The 18,152-nt window shown below is 47.1% G+C and overlaps 1 protein-coding gene across 12 annotated transcripts in view; it reads left to right on the top strand.

The window, feature by feature from the left end:
* ANKRD11 (ankyrin repeat domain containing 11) overlaps positions 1-17,619 on the top strand; it is a 258,368-nt gene extending 240,749 nt beyond the window's left edge. For all 12 annotated transcript variants that reach the window (XM_084905686.1, XM_084905680.1, XM_084905685.1 and 9 more), the window contains 6 exons: positions 646-793; positions 1,263-7,903; positions 11,370-11,468; positions 11,548-11,691; positions 13,786-13,878; positions 16,640-17,619. In XM_084905686.1, the coding sequence (XP_084761812.1) occupies positions 646-793; positions 1,263-7,903; positions 11,370-11,468; positions 11,548-11,691; positions 13,786-13,878; positions 16,640-16,825 (7,311 nt within the window). In that variant the 3' untranslated portion in view covers positions 16,826-17,619. The remainder of the gene's footprint in view (positions 1-645; positions 794-1,262; positions 7,904-11,369; positions 11,469-11,547; positions 11,692-13,785; positions 13,879-16,639) is intronic.
* Positions 17,620-18,152: the final 533 nt, after the last annotated feature.

Here is an 18,152-nt window from a genome sequence, read left to right as displayed (position 1 = left end):
AATTTAATATTTGTACTTCAGTTCAGTGAATCAGTTGTCCTGGCATATAATCAGCCCAGGTTGCTGATTACAAACAATTGAACAGAGCTGTTAAAAGATCACCTTGATTGTTTCTGGCCATCCTTACCCATATAAAATAAAGCACTGAAGAGATTATCTTATTTTCTAAAATAAATGAAAACATAAAATAAACCTGCTTGCAGAAGCTTGATCTTTGTTTCCTCTCTCTGTAAACCCTCCTCCAATAAAAAAAACTTCCCCCTAAACTACTAGAACCCTTTCATGATCACTGGACCCTGTTGGATGGTGAACTCATCACATTGGAGGGGAGATCCTGTGTGAAAAGATTCCAGTAAAGTGGTCGACTCATCATGAGTGAGGAGGTCTTCTGTGGGAGTTGAAACTGTTCTACCTGCAAGAGAGCCTGGGAGGGGTGCCAGGATTCTGTTAGGGTCCTTCCTGTGGAAGAGGCACAGGTCTAGAGACCCCACCAGAAAGTGCTGTGCACACCAACTTCTGGCCCTCTGCCTTCGGTTGTTTCCTGGTTAAGCTCAAGGTTCTGAACAAGTTACAGTTTTGCACAATTACTATAGTACAGTCAGTTTTCTCAGAACACATCCTCAAGCACCTGCTGCTGTCTTGTAGGTGGTGAAACTGCTGCTGCGGTATGGAGGAAATCCTCAGCAGAGCAACCGAAAGGGCGAGACACCGCTGAAGGTGGCCAACTCCCCGACCATGGTGAACCTCCTGTTGGGCAAGGGCACCTACACATCCAGTGAGGAGAGCTCAACTGGTCAGTGGCTGGGCATCAGGCTATGTGCAGGGTGGGGGTCATGGGCGTGGGAGCAGGGTGTGTGACACTATGGGGTATAAGCCTCCCAGTACTGCTGTGATAACAGAGGCAATGTTGGCTTTCATATGCAGATCAGCACACCAGATCCCAGCCTCCTAGATACCTGGCACTTACAGAAACTTATGGACTGTGAGGACCTGGGGTTTCAGTAACAAAAAATCTGCAGGCTTATCCTAAGATACCAACCTGTCTTTGCACAAACTTCTCTTTGGTTTCCTTCAGCCATGGTTGGTCTCATATTTTACTAACTCAAGAGAAATGCTTTATGTGGGGTTTCCATGACTCGTCCTAGGGGTGACCAAGTGCTTGGAGGGAGGCCTTTCTCAGGTCATCCATGAGACAGCTTCCCCCATTTACGTCTTTAGGTGTTTGAATCTCCCTCTGACATCTTTCTTCTTATTTCCAACAGAGAGCTCAGAGGAGGAAGATGCCCCATCATTTGCACCTTCTAGTTCAGTTGATGGAAATAACACAGACTCTGAATTTGAAAAAGGACTAAAGCACAAGGCTAAGAATCCAGAGCCCCAGAAAATTGTGACTCCTGTCAAGGATGAGTATGAGTTTGATGAGGATGACGAGCAGGACAGAGTCCCTCCAGTGGATGACAAACACTTACTGAAAAAGGATTACAGAAAAGAGACTAAATCAAATAGTTTTATTTCTATACCCAAAATGGAAGTGAAAAGTTACACTAAAAATAACACGATAGCACCAAAGAAAGCGGCTCACCGCATCTTGTCAGACACATCAGATGAGGAGGACATTGGAGTCACTGTGGGGACAGGAGAGAAGCTGAGACTCTCTGCACACACGATTTTGCCCAGTAATAAAACACGGGAACCTTCTAATTCTAAGCAGCAGAAGGAAAAAAATAAAGTGAAAAAGAAGCGAAAGAAAGAAACAAAAAGCAAAGAAGTGCGGTTTGGGAAAAGGAGTGACAAATTCTGTTCCTCCGAGTCAGAGAGCGAGTCCTCAGAGAGCGGCGAGGACGATGGGGATTCGGTGGGGAGCTCTGGCTGCCTTAAGGAGTCCCCGCTGGTGCTGAAGGACCCCTCCCTGTTCAGCTCCCTGTCTGCTTCCTCCACCTCATCTCATGGGAGCTCTGCCACTCAGAAGCATAACCCCAGCCACACAGACCAGCATGCCAAGCACTGGCGGACAGACAATTGGAAAACCATTTCTTCTCCTGCCTGGTCAGAGGTCAGTTCCTTATCAGACTCCACGAGAACAAGACTGACTAGTGAGTCTGACTGTTCCTCTGAGGGCTCTAGTGTAGAGTCACTGAAGCCGCTAAGGAAGAGGCAGGAGCACAGGAAGCGGGGCAGCCTCCAGAGCACTCTGTCAGAGAAGAAGAGCTCCTTCCACCCCAGTGTGGACGGTGCCATTCCCAAGCTAGACAAGGAGGGGAAGGTGGTCAAGAAACATAAAACAAAACACAAACACAAAAACAAGGAGAAAGGACTGTGTGCAGTAAGTCAGGAACTCAAACTGAAAAGTTTCACTTATGAATATGAGGACTCCAAGCAAAGGTCAGACAAAGCTATACTTTTAGACAATGACATTTCCACTGAAAACAAGTTAAAAGTATTAAAGCACGATAGAGATCACTTTAAGAAAGAAGAGAAGCTTAGCAAAATGAAGTCAGAAGAAAAAGAATGGCTCTTTAAAGATGACATAATAAAGGTCTCCAAAGATGAAAAGTCACTCAAGAGAATCAAAGACACAAACAAAGACATCAGCAGGTCTTTCCGAGAAGAGAAAGACCGTTCAAATAAAGCAGAAAAGGAGAAATTAGTGAAGGAAAAGTCTCCAAAAGAGGAAAAACTGAGACTGTACAAAGAGGAAAGAAAGAAAAAGTCCAAGGACAGGCCCTCAAAATTAGAAAAAAAGAATGATTTTAAAGAGGACAAAATTTCAAAAGAGAAGGAAAAGACTTTCAAAGAAGATAAAGAAAAGCCCAAAAAAGAAAAAATTTACAGGGAAGATTCTGCTTTTGATGACTATTGTAATAAAAGTCAGTTTCTGGAGAATGAAGACACCAAATTTAGCCTTTCTGATGATCAACAAGATCGGTGGTTTTCTGACTTGTCTGATTCGTCCTTTGATTTCAAAGGGGAAGATAGTTGGGATTCTCCAGTGACTGATTATAGGGACATTAAAAATGACTCTGTGGCCAGGCTGATCTTGGAAACGGTGAAAGAGGACACTAAGGAGAAGAAGCGGGAAAACAAGAGCCGGGAGAAGCGAGACTACAGTGAAAAACGGAGCGACAAAGATGCTTTCTTTAGGAAGAAAGACAGAGACTATCTGGATAAAAACTCTGAGAAGAGAAAAGACTCAATTGAAAAGCATAAAAATATCCCCAGCTATCTTTCAGAAAAGGACAAAAAAAGAAGAGAGTCTGCTGAATGCGGGCGAGACAGAAAGGACAGAGATCTAAGTGACATCTGCAGGGACAGGAAGGACCCTCTTGAGAGCACCAAAGAGCGGAAAGATGGCAGAGCGAAGGCTGAGGAGGCGTACAGGGAGGACTTGAAGGAGTATAGTTGTGAAAGTGTATTCAAGGACAGGTCTGACTGTGACTTTGTGAAGAGCCTTGAGCCTTGGGAAAGGCATCATTCAGTGAGAGAGAAGGAGAAGAAAGAGAGCCTTGAGAAGGAGAAGAAGGAAAAAATAAAATTAGAAAAATATAAAGATAAGTCCAGTGACAAAGATAAAAGTGAAAAGTCTATCCTTGAAAAATGTCAGAAGGACAAAGAATTTGATAAATGTTTTAAAGAGAAAAAAGATACTAAAGACAAACATAAAGATATGCATAGCAAAGACAAGGAAAGAAAAACATCTCTTGACCAAATTAAAGAAAAAAAGGAAAAAAGTTTCCCTGGAATCATCTCAGAAGACTTCTCTGAAAAAAAAGATGAGAAAAAGGGCAAAGAGAAAAGCTGGTATATTGCTGATATATTCACAGATGAAAGTGAAGATGAAAAAGATGATTATACAGCAAGTGGGTTCAAAATTGGAGAGGCCAGTGAAATGCAGAGGGCAGACAGTCTTCAGGAAAAAGATGATGGGAGGGAGCCATACTCCTCTGATAGACACCGGAAGCACTCTGTTGACAGGCAGCACTTAGAGAAGCAGAAAGAGAAAGAACTTAAAGAGAAGAAAAAGGAAAAAGGAGCCACAGAAGGGGCAAAAGACAAGAAAGAAAAAGTCTTTGAAAAGCACAAAGAGAAGAAGGATAAAGAGTCAACAGAAAAATATAAGGACAGAAAAGACCGAACTTCAGTTGATTCTATTCAGGAAAAGAAAAACAAACAGAAGCCCTCCGAGAAGGTGGAGAGGAAGCCCTCTGGGGAAGACAAGGCCAAGAGCAGGCACAGGGAGAGGCCAGACAAGGACCACTGCAGAGAGAGGAAGGTGTCAAAAAGTACTGAGGTGGAGAAGAGCCTGCTGGAAAAGTTGGAAGAAGAAGCTCTGCATGAATACAGAGAAGATTCTAATGACAAGATTAGTGAGGTGTCCTCTGACAGCTTCACAGACCGAGGGCAGGACCCGGGCCTGAGTGCCCTCCTGGAGGTGTCTTTCACGGAGCCTCTAGAGGAGAGAGTCAAGGAGAACTGCCCCCAGGAGAAGCTGAAGGAGAAAGAAAGGCACAGGCACTCTTCATCCTCATCCAAGAAAAGCCATGATCGAGAGAGGGGCAAAAAAGAAAAGTCTGAAAAAAAAGAAAAAAATGATGATTACAAGGACATTGGCAGCAGAAAGGACTCCAACCAGTATGAAAAGGATTTCTTGGATGCTGATGCTTATGGTATTTCTTACAGTACAAAAACTGACATAGAAGATGAATTAGATAAAACCATTGAATTGTTTTCTACAGAAAAGAAAGATAAAAATGATTCTGAAAGAGAACCTTCCAAGAAAATAGAAAAGGAACTAAAGCCTTATGGATCTAGTGCAATCAGTATCCTAAAAGAGAGGAAGAGACGAGAGAAGCATCGAGAGAAGTGGAAAGATGAGAAGGAGAGACACAGGGACAAGCACAGTGAAGGGCTCCTGAGACATCACAAGGATGAGCACAAACCTGCAGTCAAAGACAAGGACAGTCCTCTAAGTTCCTTTAAAGATAAAACCAAGGATGAAAGCCTGAAACTCAGTGAGACCAAACTAAAGGATAAATTCAAGGAAACTTTAGATAAAGAAAAAGGTGACTCTGTAAAGATCAGCAATGGAAATGATAAGTTACCACTGTCTAAAGACCCAGGCAAGAAAGATGTCAGGCCCAGAGAGAAGCTTCTGGGAGATGGTGATCTAATGATGACCAGCTTCGAGAGAATGCTTTCCCAGAAAGATCTGGAGATTGAAGAACGCCACAAACGGCACAAAGAAAGAATGAAACAGATGGAGAAGATGAGGCACAGGTCTGGAGACCCTAAGCTCAAGGAGAGGATGAAGCCAGGTGAAGACATGCGCAAGAAGAGTCTGGATATCCCTCCAAAGAAGCCACTGGGGCTGGACCCTGCCCTTAAAGACAAAAAACTCAAGGAGTTGGCTCCTGTTCCACCAGTCCCTGAGAATAAGCCCCACCCAGGACCAGCTGTGGACTCCAGAGACTGGTTGGCAGGACCTCATATGAAAGAGGTCTTGCCCGCTTCTCCCAGGCCTGACCAGAATCGGCCCACTGGGGTGCCCACCCCTGCATCTGTGGTGTCTGGCCCCAGCTACGAGGAGGCGATGCACACACCCAGGACCCCATCCTGCAGTGCTGACGACTATCCTGACCTCATATTTGACTGCACAGACCCCCCGCCCGTTTCCAGCACAGCTGCCAGCGCTTGTTCTCCCTCCTTCTTTGATAGATACCCTGTTGCAGGGAGCGGGATTTCAGAAACCTCAAGCCAGACGCCTACAAGGCCTCTGTGCACAAACCTTTATCGCTCGGTCTCTGTTGATATCAGGAGGACTCCTGAAGAAGAATTCAGCATTGGAGACAAGCTGTTCAGACAGCAGAGTGTCCCTACCGCATCCAGTTACAACTCACCAAGGCAGCACTTGGAGGATAAGGCCCTTGTGCCCCCAGGTCCTTCGGAGAAGTTTGCCTGCTTGTCTCCTGCATACTACTCCCCAGACTATGGCATCCCCTCCCCCAAGGTGGACACTCTGCACTGCCCACCCACAGCCGTGGTCACCACCACCCCCTCTCCAGAGGGTGCCTTCTCTGGTTTACAAGCAAAGTCCCCCACTTCGCACAGAGATGAGCTGTTGGCCCCATCCATGGAGGGGACCCTTCCCCCTGACTTGGGCATTCCCCTGGATGCCACAGAGGACCAGCAGGCTACCGCTGCCATCATCCCTCCAGAGCCCAGCTACCTGGAGCCCCTGGATGAGGGCCCTTTCAACACGGTAATCACAGAGGAGCCAGTTGAGTGGGCTCATCCTGCTACCTCGGAGCAGGGCCTCTCTTCAAGCCTAATCGGGAGTGCCCCTGAAAACCCTGTCAGCTGGCCCATGGGATCGGACCTTATGCTTAAGTCTCCACAGAGATTCTCAGAGTCCCCAAAACATTTCTGCCCTGCCGAGTCCCACCACTCTGCTGCACCTGGGCCCTTCAGCACCACAGAGCCCCCTTACCCGGTCTCCCCTGTCCCATATCCTCTGTCAGTCCCTGAGCCAGGACTTGAGGAAGTTAAAGATGCCTCGGCAGAAGCAATCCCAGCTGCCATCTCCACTGCAGAAGAACCAGCCCCTTTTGCCCCTCCCTCCAGGCTGGAGTCCTTCTTTAATAACTGCAAGTCACTTCCTGAAGTGGCCCCTGATGTGCCCCCGGAGCCTGCGTGTGTGACCACCGTGACTCAGGTGGAGGCTCTGAATTCTCTGGAAAATACCTTCCTAGAAAATGGCCACAGTCTGTCTGCCCTCGGACAGGTTAATCCAGTGCCCTGGCCTGATGCCTTCCCCAACTCTGAGGACGACTTGGACCTGGGGCCCTTCTCACTGCCAGACCTTCCTCTGCAAACTAAAGATGTTTCTGATGTCGAAACAGAACCCGTAGAAGAGAGTACTCTTGTTCCTCCAGAAAATACCCCTGCAGGGGCCCCTGTGGTCCTGAACGGTGGGGATGTGGCTGCATCAGCTGCTGAGGAACAACTTGTGCTGTCTCCTGTTCAGGCAGCTACCCGGCTCCCTGCCGAGCCTGAGCCTGAGCCTGAGCCTGAGCCCTTGCCTTCAGAGGAGCCAAAGCCAGACATGATTCTGGAAACCACAGTGGAAGCCGAGGCTGTGTCAGAGGGGAGGGCCCCTGAGGCCTCCGACTCTAGCCTGGGGCTCACACCAGCACCCTCAGAGCAGCATCCACTAGGTAGTGGAGACCAGGAGGTAGAGGCCGCAGATCCCTTGGCAGCATCCCACAGCACACCTGAGCACCCTGGGGACAGCCCTGCACAGGCACAGGTGGTGAACGGGGCTGGCCCCCATGACAGTGCTGGGCTTGAGGGGCCTTCAGGAAGCATCCAGACTGAAACTACAGAACCAGAACCCAGATCTACAGCCGAAGCCCCCAAAGCCCCCAAAGTGGAGGAGATCCCCCAGCGCATGACCAGGAACCGGGCTCAGATGTTGGCCAACCAGAACAAGCAGAGCTCACCTCCCTCTGAGAAGGAACCTGCCCCTGCCCCAGCCCCCAGAGCAAAGGGTCGATGCTCTGAAGAGGAGGACCCCCAGGCCCAGCACCCACGCAAACGCCGTTTTCAACGTTCCAGCCAGCAGCTGCAGCAGCAAATGAACACATCCACCCAGCAGACACGGGAGGTGATCCAGCAGACACTGGCCGCCATCGTCGATGCCATAAAGCTGGATGATATAGAGCCCTACCACAGTGACAGATCCAACCCGTACTTTGAATACTTACAGATCAGGAAGAAGATTGAGGAGAAGCGAAAGATCCTCTGCTACATCACCCCACAGGCACCCCAGTGCTATGCTGAGTACGTCACCTATACAGGCTCCTACCTCCTAGATGGCAAACCGCTCAGCAAGCTACACATCCCAGTGGTGAGTGCCAAGGTGGAGCCCCAGCCCCCAAAGGTGCCAGTTGACAGGTCAGGACCCTGTTTGCTGTATGTCTAAATGCAAATGCTGAACTGTTGGGATGCCAGAGCTTGGAGTAGGTGTGCCATCCTAGGGACCACCCTCCAACAAGGATGTTCATGTTGATACTATCCCTCTGGGTCAGGAGATCCAGTTTCCTCTTTGTCATTCATCATTTTTCCTATGTCATCTCCCCATCCAGTGCCTGACTGGGTCATTGAGTGCCCTTGGGTCCATGTCCATGTCTCCCAGCTCCCTGTCTGCTGTGGCCGCATCCTGCATATCCAACTAGAGCCATCCTGGTGCTGCTCAGTCTCTGGTCTCCCCAATGTTTTGCTGACCAAGGACCCTACCTCCAAGTTGGGCATACCTGCACAGCATTCCCCCCTTTCTGTATCTCAGTGCCTCCTTTCAAACCCCCCCCCTTTTTTTCCCTCCACATAAAAGTTCTTAATTTATTAGTCCTCTCATGAAAAATCTATACCATCGCCACAGATAGCCACTGAAGAATCCACTCTCCAGCTCACTTTTAATAGCACCAACATTGGCCTTTGCAGTTCCTGACTTTCTTCATTCCATTTTTGCATTTCTTTGCTTGCTTGAGGTCGTCTTATACAAGTCTGTTTTCTTTGCATAATCCAAGGAATCATAAATCATGCCAAAGCCAGCTGTCTTGCCACCACCAAAATGGGTTCTAAATCCAAGATGACATCTGTTGTGGTCTTACACATTTTGGCTAGTTTTCTCTGAATTTGTCTTAGGTACTGTTGCCTTCCCAGGGTGAAGAACATCAGTGACCATTTATTTGTTTCTGCTGAAGTAAACTGTTGGCTTATGAACTTCCTGGTCCAGATGTTAACTGTATCATTCATTATGGCAGCTGATCTTCAAGCAGCCAAGGAGAAAAAGTTTTCTCAACTTGTTTTAACAGCTAAAGGCCTCCACGGGGATGTATGGCCTGGCTCCAACCCCAGCCCATCACCCTCGAACTCCTCTACACCTCTTATCTGGTTTCCAGCAGTTCCATGTTACTGACCTGAGGTCAGGCCTCAGTTCTCATCCCACTGGAGCCCTAAGTGACCCTGGCACCTTTGTCACTTGCTCAAAGCACACCCTTCATTGGGCTTCCAGGCTTCTCTATCCAAGTGGGTCTGTCCTCGGTCAGCACCCATCTGTCTCAGCACTGTACCCACAGCCTCTATTTGTTTATTTTTAAAATATATTTTTATTGATTTAAGAGGAAGGAAGAGAGAGGGAAACATCAATGATGAGAGAGAATCATTGATTGGCTGCCTCCTGCATGCCTCCTTTTGGGGATTGAGCCTGGCTAGCTTTGAACCCAGCGGGATGTCAGCATCACATTCCCTTCTCCTGGTACACTAACCCTGAGCTGTGCTACGGAGGGGAAACTGAGGCAACCTTGCCCTTGTCTGGCCTGGGAGGGTCCAGCTGTCTGCCTTCATCTGGGTCACTAGATTCTGAAAAATCTAGCCTAAGATTGTGTTGTTTGGTGAGTCTTTTTGTTGTTTAAATTTTAGTTAAGGCACACCAAGACCCCATGGGGCTGGGTCCTTTGAGGCAAAGGGAATAGAGCAGAGCCTGATGAGCGAGGTGTGCCATTGAAGAGACAGCTAGATGTTCTGATGTCTTATTTTGAGCTAATTTTAGACTGACAGAGCTGAAAACACAGAGTATATATTGTGCCCTCACTGGGCTCTGGGATGCATCTCCTCCTGGGTCTTCTGAGCTGTGGTTGGTCATCCACCCCTTGTCTTTCTTGAAAGGCACAGTTTGATGACACTTTTGAGAAATATTAATTAGATGTTTGGTCTAATGTCCACACCTGGATGGAGGGACATGTTTTTAGTGAGAAAGCACAGATGTGTCGTGAGGTCTTGGTGCATTGTGTCTTATTCTTGGTGCCAGCAGTTGCATTGTGGCGCAGCTGCTGTCTTTCCCTTTCTAGTTGATAAATATCTTGGGAAAGGTAGTGTGAAACTCGTAAGGCCTATTATTCTCGAGCTTGTGCCTATCTATTATAGTATCCTTAGTGAATCTTGTCTGCAGCAGTTAGCACTGTGGTGTTGGCCTAATGATGATTGTCTACTTCCCTCTCTCTACATTTATTGATTGGAATGCTCTTGTAATCCAACATGAATCATGATTACTTATTTTGTGTGCAAATTGTTCCAGCCCTTGGCCATTAGGAGCTCCTTTATTTTTTTTATTTTTATTTTTTAAATACATTTTATTGATTTTTTTACAGAGAGGAAGGAAGTGGGATAGAGAGTTAGAAACATCGATGATAGAGAAACATCGATCAGCTGCCTCCTGCATACGCCCCCAGTGGGGATGTGCCCACAACCAAGGTACATGCCCTTGACCAGAATCGAACCTGGGACCCTTCAGTTTGCAGGCCGACACTCTATCCACTGCGTCAAACCTGTTTTGGCGAAGCTCCTTTAGGTTGCCCCATCTTTCTGAGCATGTTCTCACTTCACAGCCTCACAAGATGTTCCAGTTGAGTCCTCTCATTAACCACGTGGTCCCTTCTAGTGGGAATGGTGTTTAGAAACCTCATCCTGGGTGCAGGATATGCTCACTATCCTGAGTGGCATAGCCAGGTGAGGTGTGTTACTCTGCATCACTCCATGTGGTCTACATTGAAATCTTGACTTCATCATGTGCTTGCATCTTCCTTCTTTAGACAGAGACTCAATGCTTCTTACTGCAAGGTGTTTGCTGACCTGCTACTCCCAGCATACATGTCTCATTTTACAAATGTCGGCCCATCCATGAAATGCCTTCACTGGTTAGATGGCCTTTATGGTAGTTCTTCTGGTCTTCTGCCTAATGACATCTTTTCCAAAATAACCCAAGTGAGCACTCTCTTCCACTAACTCTGACCCCCAGTAGGACAGTCAGGCTCTGTTGTTTCATGTGTTCCATGTTGGCATCTGCATCCCATTTGGCATTAGAGTTTATTTGGAGGACATGAGACCTCACTATTAATAAAGGAAATAGCCCAGCATCCTCTTCCTCTCCTCTGCCTCATTTGCTCTTCTTCTGTCTTTGTCATATTTCTTCTGTACAAACAGCACAGCATATGTGTTCTTGATTTCTACTTTTTTGCATGAAGGGTAGCAGTGTAGACACTCTGTACTTGCTTTTTACACTTCACACCATCTCTGGAACTCATTCGCCTTCTTTTTCATAGCTGCATAGTGCTCCTTTTTGGGCCAAGGTCTGTGCCATTGTTCATTTGCCTGCTCTCTTGAGTATGAGCATCTAATTGTTTCCAGAAAATTCCCTGGTGCATTTACATTTGGTGGGAACAGAGGTGTGTCTTCAGGTCAGACTTGGTCACTAGTGTTGTTACAGGTTCCCAGCCTCCACTAACCCCCCTCCCTCTCACCCTTTGTGACTGTAGATTGCACCTCCTCCCTCCTTGGCGGAGCCCCTGAAGGAGCTGTTTAAGCAGCAGGAGGCTGTGAGGGGGAAGCTGCGCCTGCAGCACAGCATCGAACGGGTAAGAAGAGGTCTTGCACTGGGACTGTTGGGCTGGGATATATCTAGCCATGATAGCTCATATGGTTTCTGTCCTCTAGGAAAAACTGATCGTCTCCTGTGAACAGGAGATCCTGCGGGTTCACTGCCGGGCAGCGAGGACCATAGCAAATCAGGCAGTGCCATTTAGTGCCTGCACCATGCTGCTGGACTCTGAGGTCTACAACATGCCTCTGGAAAGTCAGGTCAGTGGTTGCCAAGGTTGTGAACTCACATTTGTCTCCTAAGATCTGTGCCCCCACAAACTACTCTGAACATGCGAGCAGGTCTGCCCTCAGGACAAGGGCGGCAGCGGTGATCAGATAGCAGTACATGTAATGCTGATGTCATAAGATGCTGCATGGGCTCTTCGAGGCCCTATTCCACGGTCCTCACCAACACAGGCTCTTAGGTCACAGGGTTGCACTGGGCCTTAGTTTTCAATCACATGAAGAGTTTAGAAACTTTCCTCTAAAACATACAAATGATTAGGATGAGCAGCACCCAGAGCTGCTGCATAAATAGCCTTCTGCAGGGAAGACCCCCTTAGGAGGCTATCATGCTGGGGATAATGGTGGCCTTGCACCAGCATGGTGACATTGGTAGCCAGGTTCTGCAGCCAAGGGCCAAGAGGTATGGAAGCCTGGAGCTGCTTAGCGTAGCAGTGGTTCCCCTTCCCACTTCCCAGAGTCCTGTTAGAACAGCCCCGCTGATCTGATGCAAGCTGGGCAGCATAGTCCAGAGCAATGCCCATCTGTCCTCCAGAGAGGCCCTGCTTCATCCACCCCAGCTGATCATCTTGGTTCCCCTTGCCCCCAGGGTTAGATTTGTCCCATGTGGTCATAACCCTTTGCTTCCCCTACCAAACCTGACCTGTCATTAAACATTTGGGTGCTCTTGCCCCCATGGGTTTGCTGGGGTGCAAAACTGTCCCATTAAGTGGCTCTGTCTTCTGGCAACCTCAAGCTTCAGGAGATTTCAGCTGCCTCTTACAGTCCATGGACATTATTGAAATTTAAACTGTGACAAGTAGTCTCAATTCTGTTGCTCTCTTGGGCCTCTCCTGCTGCCCCCCTTTACTGTTCAGGCCTTGGCACCAAGAGCCCTACTGACAGATGCACCTCCTGACACCCTAGCTGGCATGAATTCCTGCTGTGTCAGGATCACATGGACCCCCCCCCCCCCCCACTAGGGTTCTGAGCAGTGTTTCTGGTTTGTCTGTGGCTGTGTGGTATCATACAGTGGGTTCAGTGGTTTTAGTTAAAACTTTATTTTAATTAGTACATTAAAGATTTTCCATTCACTTAACATACATTCTTGAAGGATATATTTGAAAGTTTCCCCACTTAACATACTATGTATTGAGACAAATTTTTCCTAAAACCAAACATTTGTCGTCGAACTACAAAACAAAATATTTGGCTGCGGATCAAGTGATTACTTCAGGGTTAGGTGCTTCAAAGTTTTGCATCTGAAACAAAAAAGGAAAGGAATATGGTGGTCTTCAAGAGATTTCCTACATTCCTTCTGAATGTCCGAGAGAGAAGGCCTCAGGGTGCACTTTTTCCTGGCAGATACATTTGGTGTGGAGCCTGGGCTCAACCACCAGGTACTTAGTCGCTCAGATACCTGTGGCTGAGAGACTTTCACATGTTCTTTTCAGCACACTGTCCACTCCAGCATCCAGGGAGAACCAGATAGCAGGGATCTGAAAACTACTTGCTCCATTGTCTCCTGGTCCCTCCTAAAGCATCCCTGTTTGTAAACTTCAGCCCATCAGAGGCAGAGATGCTACCATACTTGAGGATGGTGACCTCAAGGTGTAGTGCTCCTACAGAGTGAAACCAGAAGGCTGGCCCTCAACCACCACAGGCCTCTCAAACACCCTTTACGAAGAAAAAAACTTGCTTCCGGTGTTTACAAACAAGTTAAAACAGATACAATCACCAGCTTTACCACGCGCCTGTGCAGTGCAGGCCAGAATTTGAGGGCTTCCCAATCCTGTTTCTTCTATGGGCGTCATAACAGACATGCAGAAAGCCTTCATGGACGGTACCAAGCCATCCCCAGGGCAGCTCCATCACAGACAACATCCACCCAGGCGTGTTACACAAGCTCTATGGGGAAGAGGACAACCAAGGGTCATACTGGTGTGTCCTTTAGCATGATGACAGCATGTGGATTCAGGAATGAGACTACATCTTCATTCTTCACTTAGGAAGGAGGATTTGAAACACCCTGCAGGTTTGCTTTCTCCATTATTCTCCTGTCAAATGCCCATATTTGATTTTTTCCTCCAGGGTGACGAAAACAAATCTGTAAGAGATCGTTTCAACGCCCGCCAGTTCATCTCCTGGCTCCAGGATGTGGATGACAAGTACGACCGCATGAAGGTGAGTGCACTGTACTCCCCTCAAACATTACTTGAGCTGGGAGCCCCCAGGAGTCTTCTGGGATGTGGGGAGGCTGCTGCTGAGTCCCATGTTCGGAGGTGACAGTTTCAGACTCTCTGGCCTGCACAACTTTCAGGGAATCCCCACCCCCATGTTGCCTCCTTAGAGTATCTTCCCTCCTGTCCAGGTGTGCAGGGAGCAGCTCCTGTTACCTGCTGGCGGTCAGACCTCTGTGGGACCCCACCTTGAGCCCTCCACAGCACACACCCATCACCACTGCTCTGGATGTGCTGACCAGTGCAGCAGGCCAGAGGATGGGTGGGAGATAGAAAAATTAGCAAGTAAGAAGCACATCCTCATCTTCAGTTGCTAGAGTTGCACATGGGTCTGGGGTCACTCATGAGAATGAGCTGTAAAACTTACCAACAATAATGAGCCAGTTACAGAATTAACACACAGGTCAGCACCACCCTAGGAATCTCCATGAGGCAGGGCTGAGCAGACTGCCTGTTGCTCTTCTCACTGCGAGCTACAGAGCTGGTGGAGGGGAATCCAAAGCTCCCCCTTTCCCAACCCTGTATTACCTGTGCTTAGAGAGTAAGACAGTGTTTCCAGGATTCTAGCCTTAACCTGTGCTCCTTACCTCAACAGCCCATGACCATGTTGTCATTAGCAGTGTACACAGGTACCGCATGAGGTAGACACAAAACACAGAGCCAAGAACAGTGAGCCCATGTGGCGTTTCAGGCCCTAGCATCTCATCTTGATGTGGGTGCAGGTGCAGCTGAGGTGAGGCACAGCTCCCAGGTGACGGTGCAGAGTCATACCGTTGCTCTTAGCCAGACTTGAAGGGAACCACAGGTAAGATTTCCCAATAAAAAGAGGAAAAAAAATTTAACGACATTAAACTTAGACTTTATACATTTAAAATGCCACATAAGTTCAGTTTCCTTAATGTACCAAAGAACTTACAAACTAATAAGAAAAAAGGTGTATAGAAAAATAAATTAGTGAATAGTGTAGTCTGTTTATGAAGATGAAGCAGCCACACCTTCATGAGGCCAAGTGTTGTGCGACCATTTGTTTCAGAACCACAAGTTAAATTAGTCCTATTTAGAAAACAGAGTGTCTATCAAATTTCACAGTATTTTGGCCATCTAGCCTAGCGAGCTCCCTTGAGTCATTTAAAACTCGGGAAAATGTAAAAAAAAAAAAAGTTCATTGGAACAACTCAATAAAATAGAAACCCAGAAGCTTATTGATAATTCTGTGATTAATTGGAGTATAGGAGCCGAAACTGGTTTGGCTCAGTGGATAGAGCGTTGGCCTGCGGACTGAAAGATCCCAGGTTCGATTCCTGTCAAGGGCATGTATCTTGGTTTCGGGCACATTCCCAGTAGGGGGTGTGCAGGAGGCAGCTGATCGATATTTATCTCTCATCGATGTTTCTAACTCTCTATCCCTCTCCCTTCCTCTCTGTAAAAAAAAAACAAACACAAAAACACCTCAACTGCTAAAATAAATAAATAAATAAATAAATAAATAAATAAAGTTTTAAAAAATAATAAATGGAGTATGGGAATATCTGAAGATGTAATTACTACAAAATATCTTTTTAAAAAAATATATTTTATTGATTTTTTACAGAGAGGAAGGGAGACAGAGAGCTAGAAACATCGATGAGAGAGAAACATCGACCAGCTGCCTCCTGCACACCCCCGACCAGGGATGTGCCCGCAACCAACGTACATGCCCCTGACCGGAATCGAACCTGGGACCTTTCAGTCCACAGACTGACGCTCTGCCACTGAGCCAAACTGGTTTCGGCAAATTACTACAAAATATCTTAAAGTAGGCAAACATGGCCCAGCCTGTGAAGGTATCTGAGCTACTCATAAAATGGGTCCATCTTGAGGTTAGACCATTGCAGCGTACACATGAAGACAGTGCAGGCCATGGCTTCCAGGCTGCAGCACTCAGAGGTTATTTCCAGAAGACCAAAGATGGAGGATTTTTATCCCCTACCCTCAACACTGTTAAAAGAACAATTATTTTAAAACGTATTATACATTGTGATACTCCATCCCAAATATTTGTGTGCACATTTAAGAAAAGATTATTTTTCTGTACAGTCACTGTCACAGAGTCAAACTTTGTTAATCCAAAGAATGGTCTACTACCTGGCCATGTTTAAATCCCCTTTGTTCCCCAAATGTGCCCAACCCTGGACCCACAGGTGCTACATTTGGTTATGTCCCATTTCAATAATCCAGTGAGTCATTATTTGTTTTTAACTATAACTATTTAATATGGTTTAGTATCTATTTAATAATATACCCATGAAGATTAAACAGTTTAATACTAAAGCCTAGATAACCTTTTTAAAAAAATGTAACTTCTATAAATGTAAATGAAATCAATATCACCACCCATAAATTAGAATTGTAAACAAAAGAAAATTAGTTGCAAATTCTAATTAGATGATGTTGTGAAATCCATGGAGGGTGAGGACACAGCAGGGATAGTCTCCTCATGTGGTCAGCAAGACTACTCACAGGGCAGGATGAGACGGCCAGGTGGTGCTGTGGGCCACTCAGAGGGGCAGGCCATCCTTCTGCCAGAGTCCCTCAACCCCATCCTCCCAGTGGGTATTGCGGCAGGAGTGGGCAGGGGGCCCAGGCCCCATCCTCTTAATTGGGTACCTGAGAGCTCGGCCAGGGTCTTGCTTCCACTTCCCTCACCTACTGTGCTTTCCATGCAGACATGTCTCCTGATGCGGCAGCAGCATGAGGCTGCAGCCCTCAATGCCGTGCAGAGAATGGAGTGGCAGCTCAAGGTCCAGGAGCTGGACCCCGCCGGGCACAAGTCCCTGTGTGTGAATGAGGTGCCCTCCTTCTATGTGCCCATGGTAGACGTCAATGATGACTTCGTGCTTCTGCCAGCCTGATGCACAACAAGGACAACTGCACAGGACATAGCAAGGGCGACATGGGTCAGCCCAGCACTGCTGCCGAGTCCAGGTGGCGAAGGAGACCTTGTCCCTCAGGTGGGAACACCCAGGGGAAACCCTGCACTTTGCCCCCCCCAGAGCACGTCTCTCTTATACCAGCTGCCAAGGGAGGACCAGGAGACCTAGGGACACGGACACGGCAGCCTTGGGATCTGTTTTCCAGCCAGCTGCACGGGCATTTCAGGAGCTGCAGGACGGATTGTGTTTTTAAAAATCTCTTGTTCCATTCTGATCAACTAAAGGAAATAAAATTAAGGCGTCCGCTCCTCTCAAACAGTGACCTTCAGGTTGGAGGGCAGGGAGAGTGCCATCCTTGCTGCTGTCCTGTTGCTATGGAGCTGCTGACAGCCATAGGCCTCAGACTGGGGCTGGGACGCTGTGCTGTGCGAGGGCCAGTGCGCCGCCCACCTGCCTGCCACAGAGGGACAGAGTCAGGACTCTCTGGTTGTGTTTTTAATGGAGTCAAATCCACGTGGTTTGTATATTTTTCCTTTAATCTTGGGCATTTTGTTTCTCTTTCTGAGAACATAACTTGAAACACTACAGAGCCAATAATCATATAAAAAGTGTACCCGTAAACGCTGTACAGTTTTATACACATTCACAATGTACTTTTTGCTGCCTTCTAGATAATTTATTTTGCAACACATTACTGCACAGTTGTAAATAACTTATGTACTGTAACATCACTTCAGTTATGTGTAAAGAAATAAATAAATTAATTAAATGCTCTTTGTACATGACAGTCCCCTTCCCGGGAGGGGCCAGTATACGGGACTGTGAGATGAGGGTTGTTCCACTGAAAAACTCCATTGTCTTAAACATTTTTCCTCCCAAATGATTAGCTTTTGATTTTGAAACAAATTATATAATTGACCCTTGAACAAAATAGTCAAAAATCGTTGACTCCCTCAAAACTTAACTACTAATAGCCTACTGTTGACGAGAAGCCTTACTGGTAACATAGTTGATTAACACATATTTTGTGTGTTATATACTGTATTCTTACAATAAAGCTAGAAAAAAGAAAATGTTATCCTATATAATAAAAAGCTAATATACAAATCGACCGAACAGTGGAATGACCAGTCGCTGTAATTTACACTGACCACCAGGGGGCAGACACTAAACGCAGGAGCTGCCCCTGATGATCAGTGCACTCCCACAGGGAGCAGTGCTCAACCAGAAGCCCTGAGCTGGGCTCATGGCTGGTGAGCGCAGCGTTGGTGACGGAAGCCTCTCCTGCCTCCATGACAGCACTAAG

This window comes from Pipistrellus hanaki (assembly GCF_964339955.1).
Source record: "Pipistrellus hanaki genome assembly, chromosome: 15".
Lineage (NCBI taxonomy): Eukaryota > Metazoa > Chordata > Mammalia > Chiroptera > Vespertilionidae > Pipistrellus > Pipistrellus hanaki.
The sequence above is the reverse complement of the archived record's forward strand: the minus strand, read 5'-3'. Positions and strand labels throughout refer to the sequence as shown.